Raw genomic sequence first — 22,392 nt, 5'->3', positions numbered from 1 at the left:
GACCCTAGACTTTTAGTCAGGCACATCACCCTTTGTGGATGTTTTCATTTGGTTGCTTTATTTCAGTTTTCACAGTTTATTACAACTCTTTAACATTGATGTTTAAATATGGCTGTTTTATTTTAATCTCTGCTATTTCAAGTCAAGTCAAGTATATTTATATAGCCCAAAACCACAAATCACATGATTGCCTCAGTGGGCTTCACAATCTGCACAGTGCACCAAACTCTCTGTCCTTACACCAAGTGGCAGATTTAGGATGTTTGAAGGGCAGGGGCAAAAAGAAATGAACAGGTCACCAGCTGTATGCAGTGGGGCACCAGCTCCCTGAAATTGTTGTTGTTGACCTTTTAAGATTTACACGGAAATTTCAAGCTTTGCTTAAAGGATAAATCCACCAATTTTCCACATTAACGTGAGAGTACAGGTCTTGGGGAGTACTAATGCATATGTGAAAGAGTAGTATGAAGCCTTTGTGGCTCCAGACGAAGCTGCATGTAATCTGATTAATTGCCTCCAGTGACGTTACCCAGTGGCTAAGTTGCATTGTGGGTAATGTAGGTAGCAGGTTGTTAAAAAGCAGGCCACAGGTCTAGCGAACCAGAGATATCGCCTTTTTTATTCCACGCATTCTTCCGCTTTTTCAAAACCTGTTGCCTACATTACCCACAATGCAACTTTGCATCACTGGAGGCATTTTATCAGATTACATGCGGCTTCTTCTGGAGCCCCAAAAGACTTCATACTTTTTATACAACTTTTTTCACATATGCAGAATAAATCCGTAAGACCTGTTAACACACTTTAAAGAGTAAAATCGGTGGAGTTACCCTTTACCTCAAACATAAAAATGTTCAGAACAAGAATCAATTTACTTCAGGCCTGGTCGGTTACAATTCAAAAGTAGTTTTCTCTCCTGTCCTGACCAGAGAAATCATTGCCTTACTCTTCCTGCCTTAGAAAAAAAATAGACCTATAATAGAGTTTGAATGTTGTTTTAAGTTTGTGTGAAACTTTGAGTAAGTCAACATTAAATCCTGGGATCTGTGCTTGCCTTAAAGAAATTAAGTATTTTTTTCCTGTCGTTGACAACGTACCTGACACGTGTCACAAATTGTCACAATCAACTTAAACTGACACAGTAAGCTCACCCAAAGCTGCTGAGAAGTACTTGCCAAGCCTCTCTGACTCACATCTGATGGGTATGTTGGCTCATAGTGTTGTTGCCATGAAGCCTCAGTAAATGTTAGTTGTGTACCACTAGGAATCAGGGAAAGCACATGGTTTATAAACAGTAAAATGGGAGGCATTTTACTTCCTTAAATATTTTGGATTCTGGTTCGGACTGGTTTCTGCGCAGGTTTAAGGCTAAACAATCTTGCAACTTCCGACTGAACAGGCTGTCACTACAAATCTGCTGTTCCCGTTCTCCCTGTATCTCTCTGTCCCTTCCCATCTGTCATTCTCGCTCTGCATTATTATCTCTCTTACTCTCTCTCACGCTATCACATTTCCTTGACACAATCTAAAAGAGAATTCATTAGGTGGTAAAAGTGCGCTGTGTGCCTCGCCTTTTCTCTCCCCGCTTTTCTTATTTGCTGCAGGGAAACGTGAATGATAGTTACGCAATTATAATCTGTGAGGAGAATGATTCCTCGCAAAATCTTTTATGCAGTTCTTGGCTCCACCTTCAGCACTAAGCTCAGTCTCCTTTCCTGACAGGCAGCAGAGTGATGTGACGTGATTATGTAAAGTCCACGGAGTGCAACACGTCAGGAGTGAAGCGGCGATGTACTCATTTGGAATAAAGAAATCACACAAGGACACAGAGCGAGAGACAGACAAATGTCAAGCCGAGATAGAGATGTATCCACTTGTTTTTATAAACAGTCGACAACTTTCTCTGTTGACATTAATAGTCACTGTGAATATCAGTCTGCTCAGCCGCTGAAGCCAACAGAAATGTTCATTGAGTACTGTCACAGACTGTCAGGGATTGTGGGAAAGATGCTTGTGACCACAGATCCAGAAAACCGTAAACGGATGGCTGCTCACTTCTCATCTCTGTTATAATTCACTCCTGTCTGTCTTTACCCTGTCTCAGTATGTTTTATGTACTGCTGGATACAAGTGAAGTGATACAAGTGATGCAAGTTGAATGCAAAGCTGAAGGGGCTCTATTCAACAGATTGCTGCAATTTACATGTATTAATCACTTTTTTATTGGCCATATTGAGCAGATTGTAATGGGATGCCTCTCTCGGGTTGTATATACAAGTCTGTGGACGCTTTAAGTTGTTTAATGCTGCTGGACTGAGGATTTTTTTGTGAAGGATTTTCCATGACAGTCCAACAGATATGACTTTTGCACCTTCTTGAGTTCCTCATTTCAGTAACTCTCTCCGCTCCACTAAAACAGGGCAACAGAAGCTAATATTAAAAATGGAGCCCGCTAACATAAACTAATGACCACAGAGCCCCTTTAACAGGCACAATAGCAGGTGCTACACCAGGTGCTACCTGATCATTTGTGTAATTTTGGAGGAGAGACATGGGTTACTGACCAAACACTCTATAACAGTGATTACTGTTTGAACACAGAACTATTTTACATGCATTTCACTTAAAACAGCTTTAAGGAGTTATTTGATTCTCTAATAACAAGTAAATATTTTTACAGTGTTGTTGGTTCTTATGGATAACAACCAGTATCAACTTTTGTTACAGGCAGCATTGTTGCAACACAGAGCATCTCTGCTATTCTTTTAATTTGAGAGTTTCGTTATATGTGAACACAATTGATTGAGCTACATGGGACAAAAAAGTGCATGTAATAATTTGGTTTTATTTATAAAAAGAAATGTGAATATGAATTGCCAGTAAAACCATGTAATCACAGAACACTTGACTTGTGTATAGGCATTACATATTGTTGGTCATTGTTGCTTTATATATTACCACCTTGTATGGAGGCCTACATAATATGCTTATTTTGCTGATCTATCTTTGTTTAGCTTTGTTGTGCTTGTCTTTCGATATGTGTAGGCCAATATTTGCAACTTGTTCTGTGTGAAAGTACAAATGTAGCAACTTGGGAGTCCTTGTATGTGAAATAGCATTGTTTGACATGTTTACATGAGGGGCTATGGACTAGAAATAAAAACTTCATTACATTATACGCAGCTATCACATTCTGCGTGGTCTTCATATTATGAGTTGCTACAGAAGTCCCCCAAAGCACACTAAGTACAGTTGAAAGAGGCCCACCACCTCCCATGTTACAATGCCTCCATCTTGTGGAGCAATATGGCAATTTAGTGACAAATGCCCTCACAGCACACCTGTGCAGTGATGGAATATAACTGAGCACATTTACCCAACTTCTATACTCAGATCCAGCTTTGAAGTGCTTCCATTTCCACTCTAGTACATTTTGGAGACAAATACTGTACTTATTTGATAGCTTAAGTTACTAGTTGCTTTGCAGACTGCATGTTACATCAGAGTCAAAGAAACACTTTTAAAAAAATATAGAAAATAATAAATAAATAAATAAATGTTGATTAATTACATACAATTATTCACATAATCTGAATATCGGATCAGATTATTCAGTAGTATACAATAAAATAAATACATGTAAATATATTTACTTATATTACCTAATACGTGCATCTGCGTTACGTGTTTGTACGTAATGACGTACACTTCCAGAAAGCAGGACGTAACGCAGCTTCCATGTTCCAGTGTTTTTCGTGTGGTGGGCAGGCTGCGGTGTTAGCGAAAAGCCATATTCAAGGCGTAAATGATGTGTCAATAACGCCAAAATGAGCAAGATAATAACAGACCATGGTGAGTGTCTAACACTCAGCGGACATTACCTCAGTTCAGTCTGTATTTGCCCTCAGGAAAGATAAGAAAACAGCGCCAGAGAGTGATGTTTTAGGGTAACTGACAGGCTAACGTTAACGGAAAATGTCTGGTTTATTTTCACCCTCGATAGAAACTGAAATGACAGTTTTCATATTTGCTTCCTTCAGGCTTCCTCCCCCTTTCCTCCCTCCGTCTTATCGTCCCTCCTCTGCAGCTCGTGTCTGCGGCTCTGTGGGAGATAGTGAAGCAGGGAGCTGTGGTGTACTATGGTCTGCTGGAGGAGTTCATCACCACAGTGCTGGAAACAGTCCCTGAACTGCTCACTGACACAGAGAGAGTCCAACTAGTTATGGGTCTACGTGCAAAGGTTAGAAGAAGATACAAGATGTCTTAATAATGCTGCTACTAACCTGTGCTAGCTACCAGAAATACCAATAGTGGAATGTAAATAAGCATAGTAATTAAAGTACTGCACTTAAGGACACATTTGAGGTAATTTACTTGAGTATTTTCTTCTATGTGTATTCATGTAGAGCTGAAATGATTGGATGTGTGTTTTTCTATCCTGGGGCCTCATTTATAAAAAACAAAATTTGGATAATGTGCTTGAGTTGGATTCATAAAAAGATGCTGGGCTCAAAAGAATCCAATTTGTAACCTGCGCACCTGTGATCTCTAAATCTCAAATCAACTAAAATTGACCTCACCTGCCTTGTGATTTCTCCTTATATGTTGCACAAATGAGCAAACAGTGAGGAATAAAGATGGGGAAAAAGAGACAAAATCAAACTTTTTGGAAGACAACAATGTTAGAGGGGATTGAAGCCAGGCAACACATATTATTATCAAGTATACTAAGTAATGGAGTGACACATGAAGCCAAAAAGCCCTATGGGAGTCTGTCACTGCTGCATATACCACACACATGGACACATACTGTATGTGTCCCAAACCGCAATACCTCTACATGACCAGCAGGAAAATCACTTCCATCTAGTCTAGACTTTACTTAGATATAAGATCCTTCCCAAGTCAAAGTAAACTTTGATAAATAACTACTCAGATGTGGTTTTCTGTTGTTAAATAAACTTGAGACTTGTTCTGTCTGTTGATGCTCCACCAGGTGGTGCTAGACTTATGCCACAATGATGATCTTGCCAGCCTACAGACCATCCAGTCTCATTTGAGCAGAATAAACACCTACATTAAAAACCAGGACAACAAGGTACGTGCTCTTGTTGATCTTCCATTGCTCCTTGTGTCATTTTCATTTATTTATGGCCTTTTTTTATCTGCATTTTTAAGGATTCTAGTTTTGAGGTTGAAGCATCAGTGACAAACTTCCTGAAGCTTGTTAGCACTCTCATGGATGATCAATGCCAGAGGGATATCTTTTATCAGGTAAGTTTGTGGGTGCAATATCATAGATAATCACTACATGCTGATTACATTTTTGTTGATAAAAATGCCTTTTAATTGATAGGATGATAGCCTTAATGCGACGCTTTAGTGCTGTACTGGTGTCAAAGGGCCCTTGCAGTATTTTGTGAAATGTAATGAAAATGTTCTCTTTGTTCTTTAGAAAATCTTCCCAACAGTGTTCGGCACTGAATACGACTCAGCCCTACAGGCTCTGATGAGAAAGTTCCTCCTCAATCTGCAGAAGCTGCTGCCTGTTCCAAACCTAGAACAAGTACGTAAATTACAAACAATAATCAAATGAAGAAAAAAATACAAATATAAATGTATATAGATATGAAACGATATGTTTATGTTCTTATTTCATAGTACTTGTCTCTCCACAGCATGTTAATTGTATGTTTATACTCCTCTGATATGCTCCATTCATAGTAGAAAATTCAGTCATGCACGAGTGTGCTGGAGGGTAACAAGTAGAAATAGTTTTGTAACCTGCATGTTAAACCTATGTATGAGAAAGAGAAAAGTATGAGATAACCAGCGGGTATTAGTTTTCCTGCATTTATAAACTCAAGGGAGTTAAGTAATTCACATTGGTGCATATATTTGTGGTTACATACAAACAGTCTGGGAAATATAAAATAAACATTAACTGATGTAAAAGTACACAAGGAAAACAACAACGTTTATGACAGCAAAACTCCTGAAATGCAAGGTCAGAGTTTATTTATTATAATATCTAATGTTGATTCGAATTGTTCTGTTTCATTTCAAGACTTCACTTTGGCTCAGTCAATCCCCTTCTATCTTGAAAGAGTGTGCTGACTTCATGAATCAACCTGAGCCCCTGAATACACTCATTCAGCATCACAAACATCATGGGCACAAAGTTCCACAAGGTAGAACTTTAAGGACTTTTCACAGAATTCATGATTGACTTACATATTATTAACTTTTAGTGAATGAAAATAATTTGTTTTGTCTTTAATTTTTCTTTAGCTTCGCCTTTCTCAGCTGACGATTGCATCCTTTCCAGCCTGTCTTATTGCCTACCAAAGGTGGACAATGACGAAGGAGACACACTGTTCAAATCTGGATCCACGTGTGTCTCACAAGACTGGCAGAGAGATAATTTACTTGACAGTGAATCAAAAGAGGTTAAGGTAGATCATTTTAAGGAGATGAAATCAGAATTGATGTGGAACGTAGAAACATATGGACATCAGCATGTTGATAATCTGACTGAAGACCAGGGGGCCTCTATTGAAGTAATACTTCAACCTTTTGATGAAAGTGAGCCTCATGAGGAGGACAACGACATGGACAAAAAATGGCTTCACCATTTGAAAACTGGCATTCGGACATCCTCCAAAACCTTCAAGTGTCTTGTCTGTGGCAAAGACTTTGGTTCCCTTACCAAACTAAAGAAGCACAAGACTACCCATCGTGATTGCTTGACAGACAAAAGGAGTCAGTCAAATTCTGCGAGCCACAAGATACATTTACATCTTAAACCAACGACTTGTATTGGTAATAATGCTTCTAGAAGTGAAGCTGAGCTTCCACCACTGGCAAGTGCCACAACACGTAGCCCATCAAATTTGAATAGACTTCCAAACTTTGAGCAGTCTAATGATAACTGTGATCTCGTTTGTCATGTTTGTGGCAAGGTTTACACTTATCAAAGGAACTTTGACAAACACCAGATGATTTGCGTGGTCGGTAGTAAACAACAAGCAGAGAAGGACCAACAGTGTTCCACAAGCTTTGGTCATCCCTCCAAACTAAACCCTGCTGATACAACCAAAAAGTCCCTCCAAAGTGAAACTGAAACTGGGCCTTCAGATGTTGTACCCCAGGAATCTTTGGAATCATCTCAACAACAAACGTGTAAACGGAGCAGTCGTGTCAAACAATGCTCCATATGTCGAGAAGTCTTTACCTGTTCTACCGACTTGATGAGTCACATGAGACGCCACATTGAACAGAGTCCTTATCTTTGTTCTTATTGTGGGAAAGACTTTGACAACTACAAAGACTACAAGACACATCAGGAAGATCAATGCAGAGTTTCAAAGCAACATTCACAGGACAAACCCCTCAGCAGCACAAAGAAAAGCAAAAGGGAGAATCCAGTTGTTTCAAGTGGAACAAGTCAGGTCCCAACAATCACAGATGGATCTGCCAACTGCCAGGCTATGCAGCCGTGTAAATCACCTCTGAAGTGTCAGGAATGTGAGCAGGTTTTTACCTACTACAAGAATTTTGAGAAGCACCAGAGCAAATGTTCCAAAAGAGCTCCTAAAAGGAAAAGGCAAACAAACGCAAATTCCTGGGTGATCATTGGGTGTAATTTCCAATCAGCTGACAATACCAATAGGAGCCATGATGAGACAAGTTCTGAAAATGCAAAAACTCCAATATCTGCAGATGATGCAGATGCATCCCAGGCTAAATCTCGCGCCTTGAAGTGCAACATCTGTGAGAAGAACTTTTCAAAAATTGTCCATATGAACGAACATTATTCCAAGTCACATAAAGTCACCGACTCATACCCCTGCACTTTGTGCAAGAGAACTTTTGTGAGGTTGTCGGAATTGGTTAGACATCAGCAAAATATGAAGTTGTACCAGTGCGCCGCCTGCAAGAAATGTTTCTCGAAACCAGGGCTAAAAGATCATGAAAAAAAACATAATGCGTGTGTAACACCACATGTTTGTGAAACATGCGGGCAAAGCTTCAGATTTCTTGCTTATCTGGTTCTGCACCAGAGAAAGCACAGAGAAGAGCTGCCTCATATTTGCTCCTACTGTGGGAAACAGTTTAGTACAAAACAATGCCTGAAAGCACACATGGTGAGGCACACAGGTGGTTACCCATGCTCGGTGTGCGGAAAGAAGTTCTATCAAAAAATATACCTGAAATGGCATCTGTATAAGCACACAGGGCAAGAGCCGTACCTGTGCGACACCTGTGGGAAAGGCTGGCCAACTGCAGCTCAGCTCAAGTATCACATGATTCAGCATAGAGAGGAAAGGCCGTTCAAGTGTGAAGACTGCGCTGTTTGTTACAAGAGGCAATCCCATTTGATTTCTCACCGTAGAGCTGTACATATTCGGTTGCGTCCATTCTTGTGCGAGGTTTGCAACAAAGCCTTTCGATTAAACAACGAGCTAAAACAACACATGAGGGTTCACACAGGGGAGCGGCCATTCTCGTGTACAAGGTGTGGCAAAAAGTTCAAGAGAAGATTTCACCTTCGACAACACAGCAAAAAGGCATGTCGGTAACTTCATGCTGTTTGTGGCATGAATAAGAAAAAGGACCAACAGGTATTGATTGAAAGTGAATAACATTGATCGTCTCTTTACAATGCAGTGTTCTGCCTTGAAACCTTTGAGTCCTTGCATTAATGTGTGAATGCCACTTGACAAGCACAATCCACCCAAACAGTATTGCAGAACAAGAACTAATCCAGGACCCAAGGTTTTCAAGCAGAACATTGCATGGTACTTTTAAGAATTCCCCAAAACCTAAGGATCGATAACCATGACTGGTGTAGCGACTCATACTGTATGATAATACACAGCAGATGTAAATGTAAATGGTTTATTTTACTTCAATTTATTAATAGACCATAATAGAAATATTGACCAGGTTTGTAAGAGGAAGAGCTGAAATACGTATGCCTCAATTTGTTGTCTGTAGTGCTGGATATTTTAATTTGTTTAATGTCAAGTTAACAGATGGTGACACAACATTGATTTTGTATAATATGGGAAAACCAGTGAAACTTAAGAAGCTGTTCAAGTCTTTTGATTTCCTAATAAAAAGTTTTTTGTTTTTTTTAAAGTTTACAGTGTGGTGATTTCTAATGAATAACAACCAGTATAAATATTTTTTCAAGAGTAATTGTTGTCATATAGAGCATACATATTTCTTTGTTAAACTTTGTTGTCCTTGTGTTTAATCTGTGTTTATTTCCGTCTTCCTGTAAATTGCTCTGTGTATGTACATCAACAACTTGAATACAAGTCAGATTCATCGTATAACATTGATTAAAAAGTTTACATTATTGGGTAGAAATTAAATCTTTATTACATCTTATGGCCCCTTCTGAGCTGCAAAGCTTGTCTCATGTTACCTTGCCATCATCTTGTGAATGCCATCTTATGAACTCAAAGCAAGGATAAAATTACATTTAAAATACATTAAAAGCTAGTAGTAGAAAGTAAAAGACACCAGACTAAAGAATAAAAGTCACAGTGAAGTTCAAAGCCTTGAAATTGCTTCAATGAAAGGCTGTGGCAAACAGAAAGGTCTTCAGCCTTGATTTAAGAGGTGACATTTGGAGCGGACCTGCGGTTTTCTGGGACTTTTTTCCACATGTGTGGCGCATAATAACTGAATGCTGCTTCTCCATGTTTAGTTTTGACTCGGGACTGAAATCAGACCTGTAGGCCTACCTGACGACCTCAAAACCAACAGCAGGATTTTGAAATCTATTCTTTGACAGACAGGAAGCCAGTGTAAAGGTTGTAACAGGCTGAATATGATGAGAAGTGTATGCCACTAAAATAAACCCTCATGAAATGTACCGCTGCCTTGCACGTTTGTACGTAATGACGTAATGCGTACGCTTCCCAAAGAGAAGCCAGTTGCTTCTGACGTTCCGTTCGCTTCCATGTTCCAATGTTTTTGTAAGGCTGCGATGTTAGCAGACAGCCACATGCTAACTGAAAAGTTTATGTCCATAACGCCAAAATGAGCACGATATTAGGGGACTATGGTGAGTGTTTAACACTCGACTAAGCTTACCTTCACTCAGTCTGTATTTGCCCTCAGGAAAGACAAGAAAATAGCGTCAGAGAGTGATGCTTAGGGTAACTGACAGGCTAACGTTAACGGGAAAAGTCTGGTTTATTTCCCCCCTCGATAGAAACTGAAATGACAGTTTTCATATTTGTTTCCTTCAGGCTTCCTCCCCCTTTCCTCCCTCCGTCTTATCGTCCCTCCTCTGCAGCTTGTGTCTGCGGCTCTGTGGGAGATAGTGAAGCAGGGAGCTGTGGTGTACTATGGTCTGCTGGAGGAGTTCATCACCACAGTGCTGGAAACAGTCCCTGAACTGCTCACTGACACAGAGAGAGTCCAACTAGTTATGGGTCTACGTGCAAAGGTTAGAAGAAGATACAAGATGTCTTAATAATGCTGCTACTAACCTGTGCTAGCTACCAGAAATACCAGTGGTGAAATGTAACTAAGTATATTTACTCATGACTAACCTTTCCACAAATTAGTTCCTGTACTTGTATAATAATAATAATAATAATGATAATAATAATAATAATAATAATAATACAATTGTTATTATTAATAATAATAATATGATCAATAATAATATAAGTAATAATAATAATAATGGTGTTATCAATATTATAATTGTCCTAATTTTATACTTTACTACCAAGTAACATTTTAGTGCAGGACATTTACTTGCTACCAGAGATGTTGTTGTAACATATTTCTAGAATGTAGTATTGGCACTTTTCCTTATGTAAATCATCTAATGAATTCCTCCAGCACTGAAAAATTCAGAGATGAGATATTTGGCACTTGTCTGCAGTGTGGAATCTAACTTAGTGCATTTTCTCCAGTACTTGTACAACTTTGAGGTACTCTACACGTCTGTTTTCTTATTCTGCTTCTTCCTACTTCTCGCATGTACTTTGTAATATGGTCTTAGGTTGTAAGCATTGCTGTCCACACGGATTGAGCAAGATTACTTGAAAAAATTTGCATTTCCCCGAATAAGAAGTCAGGCAAAGCAATATTTTAGTGGTTTTAGGGAATGTACTGTGAACCAACAAGTCTTGGTGAAAATCACCTTGTAATATCAAACTTAAAACGGCTATCAACACGTTGTTTGAATATTCTAAGCAATAAAATACATAATATCCTAGTAGTTATCAACACAACTAGAACACAGAACTACTTCCCAACACAGGAAATGGGACCATCCCAGGAGCATGTGAATGCTAAGTTGACAAATAAAGCCTCCACTTAATTTTTCTGTCTCTTGATGTACCACCAGGTGGTGCTAGACTTCGTCCGCAATGGGGATTTCACCAGCCAACAGGCCATCGAGCCTCATTTGAACAGAATAAACACCTATATTGAAAACCAGGATAAAGAGGTATGTTGTCGTTGAATTTTTCTTGCTTTTTGTGTCATTTTCATTTATTTATGTGCCTTCTTATTTTTATTTCTGCTTTTTTAAGACTTCAAGTTCTGAGGTAAAGGCATCAGCGACAAACTTCCTGAAGCTTGTTAACACTCTAATGGATGATCAATGCCAGAGGGATATCTTTTATCAGGTGAGTTGGTTGGTACTATTACATATGTTATCATTACATGCTGTGTGATTTTTTTCTTGTGGGTTAAATGTGTTTTTATTGATTGGACGATAGCCTTCAGTAACGCTTTAGTTCTATAGTGGTGTGAAAGGGGCCTTGCAGTATTTTGTGAAATGTAATGAAAACTTTTCTCTTTATTCTTTAGAAAATCTTCCCAGCAGTGTTCGGCTCTAAATACGACTCAGCCCTACAGGCTCTGATGAGAAAATTCCTCCTCAATCTGCAGAAGCTGCTGCCTGTTCCAAACTTAGAACAAGTGCGTACATGAACTGTAAACTGTAGAAACTGTAGATATGTTACATTTTTAACAGTTTCAGGTATAATATTGCACATTTAAAATGTTCAGTATGTCAACTGTGTGTTTGTAGGACAGAAACAAAATATTTATAATCGCTTTCCATACTACTACTCTACAGAGCATGTTAATTGTCACTCTGTACCTACCTTTATACCTATGATATGTTCCACTCATAAGTAACAAGATGGAGGGTTGCAGGAAAATTAGTTTTTTTACCTGCATGTAAAACCTTTTGTGGAGTCAGCTTTGTATTGGATATAAGATCTCTAGTGGGTATTTGTTTTCCTGCCTTCATTACCTTGTTAAGTAATCATATCTACATTGATGCAGGGGATGCGGCTAGACAAGCAGTCTGCCATGATAGTGAGCGCTGTTTAAGAACCTGTTTGAGTATTTGTAGGTGACTAAGTTTTCTTATTTTGCTCATTTTGAAAGTCAGCCATGATGATGAGAGTAGGCATATTAAGTAAATATGTAAACTCTTTATAATACACCAAAACCAGAGTTACATGTAGCTTTACGATGACAACATTGAAGAAAAACAGAAAGTTAAAACAGGAAATAACCATTCGAAATAAAAAGAAACATCAATATAAACAATATGGTAATACATAAAAAATAATATCTTAATGCCACTACAGGAGAGACTGGATGTTCTTTACAATTAGGTGGAAAAAAAATATGTGGGTGTATGTGGGTCAGAAATTCGCCAGGATGTAGAGATGAAAATATCGATTTCGCTAAATCTGTGGTTACTGGAAGAGGAAGAACAATTTACAATCACCAGTTTCCTCCCTTCTCTTTGAGGTGTTAAGAGAGATTCTGGAAAATGTAGGAACGTATTTACAGGAAAAGTAACAAAACGAATAACTACATAACTCCTGAAATGCAAGAGTAGTGTTCGCATTTTAATGTCCGATATTGATTTGAACTGTTCTCTTCCATTTCAAGGTCTCCCTCTGGCTCAGTCAATCCCCTTCTATCTTGAAAGAGTGTGCTGACTTCATGAATCAACCTGAGCCCCTGAATACACTCATTCAGCATCACAAACATCATGGCCACAAAGTTACACAAGGTAAACTTTAAGGAGATTTGACACAATTCCTGATTAACTTTTGTATTTATATTTCTTTAGTGACTTAAATAATTTGTGTTTTGTCTATAATTTCTTAATTTTTTTTTTAGCTTCGTCTTCTTCCACTGATGATCACATCCTTTCCAGCCTGTCCTATCACTTATCAAATGTGTACAATGACCAAGAAAACACACTTGTCAAATCTGGATCCATGTGTGTCCCACAAGACTCGCAGATAGATAACTTGCTTGCCAGTGAGTCAGAAAATATTAAAAAAGAAAACTTAATGGAGATTGAATCAGAATTAATGTGGAACATAGAAATAAATGGACAACAGCATGCTGATGATCCAGCTGAAGATCAGGGGGCCTCTATAGAAGTAATACTTCAACCTTTTGATGAAAGTGAGGACAATCATGTGAAAACTGGCAGTCGGAAATCCTCCAAAACCTTCAAGTGTCTTGTCTGTGGCAAAGACTTTGGCTCCCTTCCCAAACTAAAGAAGCACAAGACTACCCATCGTGATTGCTTGACAGACAAAAGGAGTCAGTCAAATTCTGCGAGCCACAGGATACATTTACATCTTAAACCAACGACTTGTATTGATAATAATGCTTCTAGAAGTGAAGTTCAGCTTCCACCACTGGCAAGTGCCTCAACACGTAGCCCATCTAATTTGAATAGACTTCCAAACTTTGAGCAGTCTAATGATAACTGTGATCTTGTTTGTCATGTTTGTGGCAAGGTTTACACTTATCAAAGGAACTTTGACAAACACCAGATGATTTGCGTGGTCAGTAGTAAACAACAAGCAGAGAAGGACCAACAGTGTTCCACAAGCTTTGCTCATCCCTCCAAACTAAACCCTGCTGATACAACCAAAGGGTCCCTCCCCAGTGAAACTGAAACTGAAACCGGGCCTTCAGATGTTGTACCCCAGGAATCTTTGGAATCATCTCAACAGCAAACGTGTAAAAGGAGCAGTCGTGTCAAACAATGCTCCATATGTCGAGAAGTCTTTACCTGTTGTACCGACTTGATGAGTCACATGAGATGCCACATTGAACAGAGTCCTTATCTTTGTTCTTATTGTGGGAAAGACTTTGACAACTACAAAGACTACAAGACACATCAGGAAGATCAATGCAGAGTTTCAAAGCAACATTCACAGGACAATCCCCTCAGCAATGCAAGGAAAAGCAAAGGGGAGAATCCAGTTGTTTCAAGTGGAACAAGTCAGGTCCCAACAATCACAGATGGACCTGCCAACTCACAGGCTGTGCAGCCGCATAAATCACCTCTGAAGTGTCAGAAATGTGAGCAGGTTTTCATTTACTATGAGGATCTTGAGAAGCACCAGAGCAAATGTTCCAAAAGGGCTCCTCAAAGGAAAAGGCAAACAAAGTATTTTATTATCAATGGGTGTAATTTCCAATCAGCTGACAAAACCAATGGGAGCTGTGATGAGATAAGTGCTGAAACTGCAAAAACTCAAATTTCTGCAGACCTTGCAGAAGTCTCCGAGACTGAATCTTGCACCATGAAGTGCACAATGTGTCAGAAGAACCTTTCAAAGATCCCCCCCATGAACGAACATTATTCTACGTCATATGACGTTACCGACTCATACCCCTGCACTTTGTGCAAGAGAACATTTGTGAGGTTGTCCGAATTGGTTCGACATCAGCAAAACAAAAAGTTGTACCAGTGTGCCACCTGCATGAAATGTTTTTCGATATCAGGACGAAAGAATCATGACGTAAAACTTAATGCGTGTGTAACACCACGTGTTTGTGAACCATGCAGGAAAAGCTTCAAATGTCTTGCTAATCTGGCTCTGCACCAGAGAGAGCATGGAGAAGAGCAGCCTAACGTTTGTTCCCACTGTGGGAAAGACTTCAGTTCAAAAGACAGCCTGAAAGCACACATGGTGAGGCACACAGATGGTTTCCCATGCCCACTTTGTGGAAAGAAATTCTATAGAAAATTATCCCTACAATGGCATCTGGATAAACACACTGGACGAGAGCCGTACCTCTGCGACACTTGTGGGAAAGGCTGGCCGAATGCAGCTCTGCTCAAGCTTCACAAGATTCAACACACAGAGGAGAGGCCATTCAAATGTGAAGACTGTGGTGTTTGTTACAAGAGGGAATCCAATTTGATCGCTCACCATAGGGACAAACATATGAGATTGCGGCCATTCTTGTGTGAGGTTTGTAGCAGAGCCTTTAGACTAAACAGCCTCTTAAAAGAACACATGAGGGTTCACACAGGGGAGCGGCCATTCATGTGTACAAGGTGTGGCAAAAAGTTCAAACGAAAAACTCACCTTAGGCAACACAGCAAAACGGCATGTCGGTAACATCAGGCTGTCTGCCCATCTGCCATTCTTACATGCTACCTCGATATACATGCTCTCAGTGACAAACTTATGAGGCATTATCTTCCCCCTGTACAACCAAAAACTTGGTTAAACACCAGAGCAGGCAGCTACAAGTGTGGAAATTGCGATCATTGTGGTAATATGACAACATCAGGTTGTAAGTATAACATAAAGTCTTTTATAAATCGCAGTACCTCATAATATGGTTTACAGACTCGAATGTCCATGTCCATGACTGGTTGAACATAAACATGCTATAAGAACTGGTAACCCCCAATACCCCCTGGCTTTACATTAGAAACAGAGAGAATCGTTCTGGATATATATTGAAAGCTACCCAATATCCAGGTTTGAACGGGGAACTAGACTTTTCTTCTTTTTTATAACTGTTTTCTACGAAGGCATCTGAGGCCTTGAAAGTCTGAAAAAGTTATTTTATACATAATTAATTGATGCTTTTCTGAATGCATTGAAATATTTAGAAATTTGAAGATTTTGTGTCTGTATATTTTTCTATTATCTTGCTCACTGTTTGTGATTTTTTTCCTGCTAAACATGCTTAGACTTTTGATTTTAACTGCCTAATGATGTGCCTACCAACCTGCTCATACTGATCATGTGATAATTAACCGACCTGCATAGTCTGTAATGTGTTTTTTTTAGACAAATCATGTTACTGCTCACCTGTCTTCTTTGATCACGTGACTGTCTGCTAACCTATAAATGGAAGAGCCCAAAAGTAGCCATTTTGTAATTAAATGCTTTTTAACTCATTACCCTCTTGAGTGCCTCAGACTTTTTCTACAATTCTGATAGTCCTTTAAATGTTGTTGCTGATTGGTGTATATCATAAGTTCCATATCTGTAATATCTGAGAATCACAGCCTGCTGATGGACAACCATCGAGTGATGTAGCTAATTATATAGTACAATAATACACAAAAGCTGTACATGAAAAAGGTTTATTTTACTTAATTTAAATTATAGAAATATTGACCAGATTTGAAAGAGTAAGAGCTGAAATATCTCTTGACTTTTCTTGTTAGAAATATGTTATAATTTCGAAGGTATGTCTCTATGTTGTCTGTACTGCTGGATATTAAGTTAACAGGTGGTGACACCCATAGAAAATGGGTCAAACTTTTTGTATTATGTAGCATAGAGGGACTTAAACTCAGTTTCGTACTACAAGCCTGGTGATGTAAAATGAATTCAAAATAAACCTTTTACTTTCCTTTTGTTTTGGTAGGCCTATATACATAGAGAGCACCTTAAATAGCCTACGCGTGTCAGATCCCTTTTTTATGCAATACCATTGATTAAAAAGTTTACATTATTAGCTAGAGATTAAACCTTTAAAACATTATATGCAGCTATCACATCTGGCACGGCATTCACATCATGGGTTGCTAGAAAAGTCCCCCAAAAGTACACACAAAACTTCCAGTGCCAACTGAAGGAGGCTCCTTCAGAACTGCAAAGCTTATCCCATGTTACTGTGCCGCCATCTTGTGGGCTAATTTGGTAATCTAGTGTCAAATGAATTCATAGCACACTAAACAGAGAGAGAGAGGAAATGAGCTTCTTTCATCGCCAAACAGAATGTGGATTAATGCCTCCTGTGATTTCTAAATGCTAGGAACAGGCTGAATATGATGAGAAGTGTATGCTACTATAATAAACCCTCATGGAATGTGACTCTGGCTTGCGCGTTTGGACGTAATGACGTAATGCGTACGCTTCCCAAAGAGAGGCTGCTGAGGTTCCGTTAGCTTCCATGTTCCAATGTTTTTGTATGACTGCGATGTTAGCAGACAGCCACATGCTAACTGAAAAGTTTATGTCCATAACGCCAACATGAGCACGATATTAGGGGACTATGGTGAGTGTTTAACACTCGACTTAACTTACCTTCACTCAGTCTGTATTTGCCCTCAGGAAGATAAGAAAATAGTGCCAGAGAGTTATGTTTTAGGGTAACTGACAGGCTAACGTTAACGGGAAAAGTCTGGTTTATTTTCACCCTCGATAGAAACTGAAATGACAGTTTTCATATTTGTTTCCTTCAGGCTTCCTCCCCCTTTCCTCCCTCCGTCTTATCGTCCCTCCTCTGCAGCTCGTGTCTGCGGCTCTGTGGGAGATAGTGAAGCAGGGAGCTGTGGTGTACTATGGTCTGCTGGAGGAGTTCATCACCACAGTGCTGGAAACAGTCCCTGAACTGCTCACTGACACAGAGAGAGTCCAACTAGTTATGGGTCTACGTGCAAAGGTTAGAAGAAGATACAAGATGTCTTAATAAGGCTGCTACTAACCTGTGCTAGCTACCAGAAATACCAGTGGTGAAATGTAACTTAGTATATTTACTCATGAAACAACCTTAAACAAATTTGAGGTACCTGTACTTTAATTATTTTCTCCTCGTGCCACTTTACTTCACAAGTGCAGTTTCAACAATTAGTAGATCTATTACAGTAGATACTGCAACCGACTACAACAGTAAAGTCCTGCTTTTACATTACTGCATGAGTAATAATGATCTGTAATAGTATAGCAGTCACAGAGGACATCTTTCTTATTAGAATACTTTTTACTTTTAAGTACATTTTTCTGATTATACTTTCATATGTTACTACCAAGTAACATGTTCAGTGTGGTACCTTTACTTGTAACATATTTCTACAGTGGTATTTGTACTTTCACTGAAGTAAAGGATCTAATTAATTCCTCCATCACTATTACTTACTACTACTACTACTACTACTAAAATGCTAACTCGAGGGTCCAATATGCTATAAAGATGAGATAATAGGCACTTGTCTGCAGTGTGGAATCTAACTTAGTGCGGTTACTGTAGCATTTGTACAACTTTGAGGTACTTTACTAGACTTTTTTCTTATTCTCTGACTTTCACATGTCATGTATGATATTAGGTTATAACCTGTATTTGCTGTCCACGCCCTCACTAAATTGATATGTCTGCTGTTATGCCACCAGGTGGTGCTAGAGTTGTGCTGCAATGATGATTTTGCCAGCCAACAAACCCTCAAACCTCATTTGAGCAGAATAAACACGTACATTGAAAACCACGATAACGAGGTATGTGCTCTTGTTGAATTTCTCTTGCTTTTTTTGTCATTTTCATTTATATATGTGCCTTCTTATTTTTATTTCTGCTTTTTTAAGACTTCCAGTTCTGAGGTAAAAGCATCAGTGACAAACTTCCTGAAGCTTGTTAACACTCTAGTGGATGATCAATGCCAGAGGGATATCTTTTATCAGGTGAGTTGGTTGGTACTATTTAATATATTATAATTACATGGGGTTTGATTTATTGTTGGTTTCATTTCTTTCTATTGTTTTGTCAACAGCCTTCAGTAGCGCTTTAGATCTGTATTGGTATCAAAGGGGCCTTGCAGTATTTTGTGAAATGTAATGAAGACTTTTCATTTTATTCTATAGAAAATCTTCCCAACAGTGTTCGGCACTGAATACGACTCAGCCCTACAGGCTCTGATGAGAAAATTCCTCCTCAATCTGCAGAAGCTGCTGCCTGTTCCAAACCTAGAACAAGTTCGTACATGAACTGTAAACTGTAGAAACTGTAGATATGCAACATTTTTAACAGTTTCAGGTATAATACTGCACCATTGAAAGTTACAGTAAATTAACTGTGCGTACAGGACATATGTAAGGACATAAACAAAATATTTATATTGTTCCATCATACTTCTACTCTACAGAGCATGTTAATTGTCACTCTATACCTACCTTTATACCTGTGATATGCTCCACTCATAAGTAGAACATTCAGTAATGCAGAGGTGTGCTGGAGGGTTGCAAGAAAATTAGTTTTGTAACCTGCATGTAAAACCCTCTGTGGAGTCGGATTTATATTGGATATAAGATCTCCAGTGGGTATTTGTTTTCCTGCCTTCATTACCTTGTTAAGTAATCATATCTACATTGATGCAGGGGATGCAGTTAGTTGAGAAGTCTGCCATGCTAGTGAGTGCTGTTCAAGAAGGTGTTTTAGTATTTGTAGGTATGAAATCACTTGATATTTTGAACAAGAACAATAAAACCAGGTGTTTTTAATGAAATGAGAGATTAAATGAAAATTTGCCGCAATGTAGCGCTGAAAATATTGATTTCACCAAATTTGTAGCAATAGGAAGAACAATTACAATATCCAGTTTCTTCCCTTTTCCTTGAGGTGTAGAGAGAGATTCTAGGAAATGTAGAAAAGCATTAAGTGTTGCAGAAGTTGACAACATAACTTCTGAACTGCAAAGATAGAGTTTGTATGTTATAATATCTGATGTTGATTTGAACTGTTTCTGTTTCATATCTTCAAGACTTCACTTTGGCTCAGTCAATCCCCTTCTATCTTGAAAGAGTGTGCTGACTTCATGAATCAACCTGAGCCCCTAAAAACACTCATTCAGCATCACAAACATCATGGCCACAAAGTTCTACAAGGTAGAACTTTAAGGACTTTTCACACAATTCCTGATTGACTTGTGTGTTTGAAGCTGATGAAAATATTTTCTGTTTTGACATTTTTTCCTAGTTCCCTCTTCCTCTGCTGATGATTGCATCCTTTCCAGCCTGTCCTATCACCTACCAAATGTAGAGGACGACAAAGGAGACACACTTGTCAAATCTGGATTCACGTGTGTCTCACAAGACTGGCAAAGAGATGATTCACTTGACAGTGAATCAAAAGAGGTTAAGGTAGATCATTTTAAGGAGATGAAATCAGAATTGATGTGGAATGTAGAAATAAATGGACAACAGCATGCTGATGATCTGACTGAAGACCAGGGGGCCTCTATTGAAGTAATACTTCAACCTTTTGATGAAAGTGAGTCGAATGATGAAGACAACATGGACAAAAAATGGCTTCGGCATTTGAAAACTGGCAGTCGGACGTCCTCAAAAACCTTCAAGTGTCTTGTCTGTGGCAAAGAATTTGGTTCCATTAACAAACTAAAGAAGCACAAAAATACCCATCGCGGTAGCTTCAAAACAAAAATGATTCAGTCCAAACCAATCCCTGCTGGTAAGATCAAAAAGTCCCTCCCCAGTGAAACTGACACTGGGCCTTCAGATGTTGTACCCCAGGCATCTTCGGACCCTGCTCAAGAGCAAATGTGTAAAAGGAGCAGTCGTGTCAAACAATGCTCCGTATGTCGAGAAGTCTTTACCTGTTCTACCGACTTGATGAGTCACATGAGATGCCACATTGAACAGAGTCCTTATCTTTGTTCTTATTGTGGGAAAGACTTTGACAACTACAAAGACTACAAGACACATCAGGAAGATCAATGCGGAGTTTCAAAGCAACATTCACAGGACAATCCCCTCAGTAGCGCAAAGAAAAGCAAAGGGGAGAATCCAGTTGTTTCAAGTGATACAAGTGCTGTGCAGTCGTGTAAATCACCTCTGACGTGTCAGAAATGTGAGCAGGTTTTTACCTACTACAAGAATTTTGAGAAGCACCAGAGTAAATGTTCTGAAAGAGCTCCTAAAAGGAAAAAGCAAAAATATCCAAAGTATTTAATCATCAAAGGGTGTAATTTCCAATCAGCTGATAATACCAATGTGAGCTGTGATGAGACAACTTCTGAAACTGCAAAAACTTCAATCTCTGCAGATGATGCAGATGCGTCCCAGGTTATATCTCGCACCTTTAAGTGCACAATGTGTGAGAAGAACTTTACAAAAATCCCCCTCATGAGCAAACATTACTCCATGTCACATAAAGTTACCAACTCATACCCCTGCTCTTTGTGCAAGACAACGTTTGTGAGGTTGTACGAATTGGTTCGGCATCAGCAAAACAAAAAGTTGTACCAGTGCGCCGTCTGCAAGAAATGTTTCTCGAAATCAGGACGGAAGGATCATGACAAAATACACACTGCGAGTGTAACACCGCGCGTTTGTGAAACATGCGGGCAAAGCTTCAGATTTCTTGCTCATCTGGTTCTGCACCAGAGAAAGCACAGAGAAGAGCAGCCTAACGTTTGTTCCCACTGTGGAAAACAGTTCAGTTCAAAAGACTGCCTGAGAGCACACATGGTGAAGCACACAGATGGTTTCCCATGCCCAGTGTGCGGGAAGAAATTCTATAGAAAATTATACCTGAAATGGCATCTGTATAAACACACAGGGCAAGAACCATACCTCTGCGACACTTGTGGGAAAGGCTGGCCGACTGCACACCTGCTCAAGCTTCACATGAGTCAACACACAGAGGAAAGGCCGTTCAAGTGTGAAGACTGCGGTGTTTGTTACAAGAGGGAATCACATTTGATCGCTCACCGTAGAGCTGTACATATCCGGTTGCGTCCATTTTTGTGCGAGGTTTGCAGCAAAGCCTTTCGATTAAACAGCGAGCTGAAACAGCACATGATCGTTCACACAGGGGAGCGGCCATTCTCGTGTCCAAGGTGTGGCAAAAAGTTCAAGAAAAAATGTCACCTTAGGCAACACGGCAAAAAGGCATGTCGGTAACTTCAGGCTGTCTTTGGACTAAGTGCTAAAACTGTTCATGGATCATGTGCCATTCTACATTTTACCGTGACATACATACGTCAAAAGTTCTGTCAGCTACCATGTCTTAATGCTCTGTATCCGGTAAAAAAAGCTACGTTTTGTTTGATACTGTGAATGATTTTCATTCACTGCGAATAAAAATGGTACTCAGAGAGTGTGTCAAATCAAAGTCTTTTCTAAAGTGTGCTGATGTCTACAAGGTTTCCCCGAGGCCTACAAGGAGCTCAAGGCTGTCTGATAGAAGTAGGAAGAGGCAGACTCAATTTAGCTTTGGGTGAATCGAGTCCAACAGAAATAGCAGATATCATGTACGAACAACTGATGAAACACTCACCGGGCTTTATAATAATGCTGTAACATCTGTTGTGAT

General features: G+C 39.3%; 3 protein-coding genes across 5 annotated transcripts in view; 2 read left to right on the top strand and 1 right to left on the bottom strand.

Annotated features, from left to right (window-relative positions):
- The window catches only part of LOC311266173 (phosphatase and actin regulator 1-like), a 66,715-nt gene that overhangs the window by 33,642 nt on the left and 10,681 nt on the right, over nt 1-22,392 (bottom strand). The window lies entirely within an intron of this gene.
- Nucleotides 3,743-9,129, top strand: LOC311266171 (uncharacterized protein). Its single transcript, XM_084368382.1, has 7 exons — nt 3,743-3,852; nt 4,041-4,240; nt 4,997-5,098; nt 5,179-5,274; nt 5,456-5,566; nt 6,068-6,191; nt 6,292-9,129. The coding sequence occupies exons 1-7, from the start codon at nt 3,828-3,830 to the stop codon at nt 8,580-8,582; spliced, it is 2,949 nt and encodes a 982-aa protein (XP_084224508.1). The 5' UTR covers nt 3,743-3,827; the 3' UTR covers nt 8,583-9,129.
- Nucleotides 9,974-22,174, top strand: LOC311266170 (uncharacterized protein). Of its 3 annotated transcripts, XM_084368379.1 has the most exons (13): nt 9,974-10,081; nt 10,269-10,468; nt 11,384-11,485; nt 11,571-11,666; nt 11,851-11,961; nt 12,955-13,078; nt 13,189-13,332; nt 17,534-17,733; nt 18,459-18,560; nt 18,648-18,743; nt 18,924-19,034; nt 19,820-19,943; nt 20,035-22,174. In XM_084368379.1, the coding sequence occupies exons 1-13, from the start codon at nt 10,057-10,059 to the stop codon at nt 21,978-21,980; spliced, it is 3,381 nt and encodes a 1,126-aa protein (XP_084224505.1). In that variant the 5' UTR covers nt 9,974-10,056; the 3' UTR covers nt 21,981-22,174. The 3 variants fall into 3 exon arrangements, with proteins under 3 accessions (XP_084224505.1, XP_084224507.1, XP_084224506.1); XM_084368381.1 differs by lacking the exon at nt 13,189-13,332; XM_084368380.1 differs by lacking the exon at nt 18,924-19,034.

The sequence above is a fragment of the Pagrus pagrus genome, assembly GCF_965226575.1.
Source record: "Pagrus pagrus genome assembly, chromosome: 12".
NCBI lineage: Eukaryota > Metazoa > Chordata > Actinopteri > Spariformes > Sparidae > Pagrus > Pagrus pagrus.
This window is presented reverse-complemented; position numbering and strand designations above follow the sequence as displayed.